This window comes from Orcinus orca, chromosome 2, assembly GCF_937001465.1.
Source record: "Orcinus orca chromosome 2, mOrcOrc1.1, whole genome shotgun sequence".
Lineage (NCBI taxonomy): Eukaryota > Metazoa > Chordata > Mammalia > Artiodactyla > Delphinidae > Orcinus > Orcinus orca.
The window spans coordinates 197,537,741-197,542,301 of NC_064560.1; the positions used below are offsets into that span (position 1 = coordinate 197,537,741).

General features: G+C 63.3%; 1 protein-coding gene across 1 annotated transcript; it reads right to left on the reverse strand.

Annotated features, from left to right (window-relative positions):
- Positions 1–217: 217 nt before the first annotated feature.
- On the reverse strand, positions 218–4,225 carry RTL1 (retrotransposon Gag like 1). Its single transcript, XM_004262496.2, has one exon. It carries the CDS (start codon positions 4,223–4,225, stop codon positions 218–220), a length of 4,008 nt encoding a protein of 1,335 aa, XP_004262544.1.
- Between the last annotated feature and the right edge of the window lie 336 nt (positions 4,226–4,561).

Below are 4,561 nucleotides of genomic sequence, written 5' to 3' on the forward strand. Positions count from 1 at the left end.
GACTCTGGGTCTCTGACGGTTGGACGGTCCACTGGGTAGCCTGTTGGCACGGATACTGTTGCTGGTCGATGAGTCGATTGTTTGCCCTTCTCAAGTGTTTCCCCCTTGGGTCAGGAGCGGCAGGAAGGGGGCCCGGGGTCCGAGCGAAGCCGGCTGAGGCACGGGGAGGCTGGAGGGAGGGTCTGTGGGGCGGCGGGGCGGAGGAGAGGAGGCGTTTTCAGTCGAGGTCCGCGTCGTGCTCTTCTCCGGGCAGCTCCTCCAGCGTTGCTCCTTCCCCGGGGGGGCTCACCCCGACGAGGGTGGATGTAGACCGGGTGTAGACGGCGGTCAGGAAGTGGGTCAGGGCCCTGGCCGCCAGCTGCCGGTTGATGGCGATGGGCCCCCGTCGGGCGCTGCGGATGTAGAGCAGGCGGCGGACGTCGGTGTCGCCGGGGAGGTGCTGGCGGGGCCCGCGGGCGCCCGAGGCACCAGGGCTCAGGCTGTCCTGCACGTCGCTCTCCTGCTCGTCCTGCGAGGTGTCTTGCAGGCCGTCATGCAGGCCACACTGACGGTAACGTTGCAGGTCGTCTTGCAGGGCTTCTCGCAAGACGACATCCTCATCGTCGACGACGTGCAGCTCCAGGTAGCGGTTCGGGTGCGGGTGGGGGTGGGTCCCCTCACGGGGGGCGACTCTGACGGCGAAGAGCTCGCACAGCATCTGCCAGAACTCGGGCGTGAGTCGCAGGCCAAGCAGGGTGTCGCGCCGCCGCTGGCCAGGGCCCAGGAACAGCTCGGCCGGTGCCTTGGCCGGGGTGGCGTTGGCGCCCGTGAGCAGGGGCATCTGGGTGAACAGCTGGGCGACGGCGGGGGCGATGAGGGACAAGTCCAGCAGCAGGCACAGAGAGCGCCGCGGCGGCGGCCGGGCCATGCCCGAGGTGGGTGCGGGCGGCAGGGCGAGGCGCGTCCTGAACCTCAGCAGCACGAGGAGGGCGGCCACGGCCAGGAGGTTCTTCCAGAACAGGAGCCCTCGGAAGAAGTGCAGGATGACTGCCCTGATCTGGGCCATGCTGAGATGGGCAAGGAGGCTGTTGAGTATTTGGTCTGCTGGTATCAGAGCCAGGAGCTCCTGCTGGAGGTGCTGCCCGTGCGACTCGTCCTGATGCAGGGCGTCTTCATTCTCCTCTTCGTCCCCCGATTCTGGGGACTGAGCCCTGGGGGACCCTCCCGTAGCGAAGAGCATCCTTGGCCGAGCGGCAGCGCGCTGCTGGAAGGCCCTTCTCTGGAGGCGTTTCCGCATGGGCGGCAGGGGCCGGCCACCCTTTTGTTCTGGCCGCTCCATGACGTCAAAGTGGAAGTGGGAGAAGAAGAAGACCCAATGCCCGGGGATAAGTACGGTAAGCCTGTCATTATTCAGAGAGGCCAGATCCTCTGTGTTGAGAAGGATCATGATAGGCTCCTCGGTGTTCTCCAGGTAGCGGCACCACGCCACGAAGGCAGCCCGTACTGGAAGGGTCTTCATCTCCGCCGGCGAGGCCTCCACCTCGATCGGGGAGATGTTCCGAGAATAGAAAGCGCAGCAGACTCGCTGGCCGGTTTGGTCGTCGACTTGGATCAGGGAGGCATGCAGGGCCGTCTTGGTGACGCCCGTTTCCAAGTAGAACGGGTTCTGGGGCTTGGGGTGGTGGAGGAGGGGCGCCTGGCGGAAAGCCCACTTCAGGCGCTCGAAGGCCTCCTGTTCCTCATGCCCCCAGTAGAAGGGCCGGTCGCTCAGTAGCTGCCGCACCAGGGGCTCCGTGATGACGGCGAAGCGCTCCACAAAGTGCCGGTACGGGAAGGCGAATTCGATGAGGTTCCACAGGGACTTCTTAGAGCCAGGGGTGGGGTGCCCCGTTACGGTGCTCACGATGCTCTTGTTGAGTCTCACCCCTTTGGGGGTCATGACGAACCCCAGGAACTCGGCGGTGTGTCGGTGGAACTGGCTCCTGTCCAGGGAGCAGTAGACGTGGTGGTAGCGGAAGCGGGTCAGCACCTGGCGGACGTGGTGGAGGTGCTCCTCCTGGCTCATTGAGTAGACCAGGACGTGCTGCCCGTACGAGAGGACAAAGAAACCGAGCATGTCCTTTAGGATAAAGTGAATCACGCCCTGAGGGATGATAGGGTCTGCGCAGATCGGGAAGGGCCAGTAGCTCGTCATCTCTTGAAGCTCCAAACCGAACGCTGCTTTCCACACGTCTTCCGTTTGGCGTACGTTCATGCTTTCCTCCACGACGGTGCCGCGCAGCTCCAGCTTTGTGAACCACGTGGCTCCGTGTAACTGGTCGAACAGTTCTGGAATCATCTGTACGTAGTCGTGTGTGCTGCTCAGCATGTCCTGCGGGTCCCAGTATTCCTCCCGCCTGGCCCTTTCTTGCATCCCGGCTCCCACAGGTTCCCACGGCGCGGTGGAGGGACACTCGTGATAGGTCTCGCTGTGATCACTGTCTCCAGCCTGCTGAAGCTCAGAGGGCTCTGATTCAGAAAGATCATCGGATCCGTCTGAGCTTGGCTGGTCGGAAGTCTCCTCATCTGCTTCCTTCGGGTTAAACACGTCGGCCAGGTCGGAGTACAGGGGCGGCAGTCCGGGCAGCAAGCTTATGGCGTGTCGTTCCAGAGCGATGCATGGCGGGGGCGGGCGGAAGCAGTTCTTCAGGCAGTAGGGAGAGTGGAAGGTGCAGCGGCCTTTGACCCAGTCGACCTCCGGGGCGTGGACTCGGAGCCAGTCGATGCCTAGTATCACGGAGAAGTTGGGGGACGGAATGATGTCGAATTGCAGGGACTCGTGGTGGCTCTGGTGAATGCACACCAGGGGTTCGGTGTAGAGCCAGACGGGCTCGTGGCCGACCAGCGAGCCGTCCACGGACGGGACCGACCGCGGGCAGGGCTTCTCGTAGAGCTCGACGTAGTGCTCTTGGGCGAACCTCTCATCCATGAAGTTGCCGCCCGCCCCCGAGTCGACCAGGGCCTGAACCGCCACGCTGTGGTAGGGGTTCACCCTCACCGTGAGCAGCAGGAACAGGTGGTCGCGGTCGATGGCGGGGCGGGCCTCGCAGGGCAGCCAGCTGCTCACCACCCACCTCTCCGGAGCGGGCGAGTCGATCCAGGTCAGGTTCCGCGGGCGGGCCTCCGGGGGCAGCCTGAGCATCGCCCTTCTCTCTGCCAGCTTCTCTTCTATCTGCAGGACCAGCAGGATCAGACTGTCCAGCGAATCCGGCTGAGGGATGCGGAACAGATAGTGCCTGATCTCCTCCTTGAGCCCCTGGCACAGGTGGGCCTGCAGGACGTCGTCTGGCCAGCCCAGGGTGGGCACCAGGCCCTGGAACTCGTTGATGTATTCGATGGCGGCGCGATCCCCCTGCCTGAGGCTGAACATGGCCTCTTCCGCCACCCGCAGGGCCTGGCGGTACTGGAACGTGTCGGACATGGCCTCCAGGAAGGCTGGGAAGTCGTCCATCAGGGGGCTTTCTCTCTGCACCAGATCTTCGGCCCACTCCAAGGCCAGGCCCGAGAGGTGGCCGATGACGTACCCCACCCGCAGGCGGTCGCTGTAGAGCATTCTGGGGCAGCCCTGTAAGACCAGCTGGCAGAGCACGATGAACTCGTGGTACTCTCTGCGATCGCCCGAGAACTTGCCTGGGACCGGCAGCTGGCCGGCGCTGATCCCCTTCATCAGGATCTCTTCCGCCACCCTCTGCTGCTCCCTGAGGTCCTGCACGCGGAAGTACAGAGAGATGATGGACCCCACCATGCCTGTGATTTCCGCGGTCACGCTGTCCGCCAGCTCCTCGGGACGTGCCTCTTTCCACCCAGCCAGGTCAGTGTAGTCGTCTTGCTCTTCCTGGGCTCCCCATGGGTTGACTGATGCCTCTTCCATTCTGCCAGGTGCCCCACCAAAGGGACCCCCCACTTCCAGATGTGAACCATCGCGTGACTCCTCCAGGTCTTGGAGTAGGTCATTGGGTGGATCCTTTACTTCCCTATGTGGGCCACTGGATGGCTCCTCCATGTCTTGGAGGAGATCAATGGGCAGCTCTCCCATTTCCCGGGCCGGGCCACTGGCCAGCCCTGCCGCCGCTGCCGCCGCCGCCACTCTGCTGCCTGGTGTCTCCACGGTGGTGTTGGATGAGCCCTCGGAGGACTCCATTTGTTTTGATGATGGATTCTTACGCTCCATCATCGTCTCAAATGAGTCTTCAGAGGGTTCTATCATTTCGTCGGATGGGAAGGAGTGTTCTCTGAAGACTGGTAAGGTTGTGACGCGTCCGGTCAGTGCCTGGGATGGCAGAGGTCAGAACCTGGGGGTGGGGAGGGGGTGCGAGGAAAGGCAGTGGTTTAGGGTCTCACGAGGTCAGGGTCTCCAGGACAAATCAGATGCCCAACCTGGCAGAGCAGAGAGAAGCTGGGGAAAGCCTCCCTGGGTCCAACTTGGGGCATCCCATGGAGAGAAAAATCTGCAAACCCCTGACCTTCCCGCCTGCTCTCCCAGGCTTACTCTGCCTGTCTGGCCTGACTACGCCCCCGTGGCTGTAAGAAATTCACAGCCCAT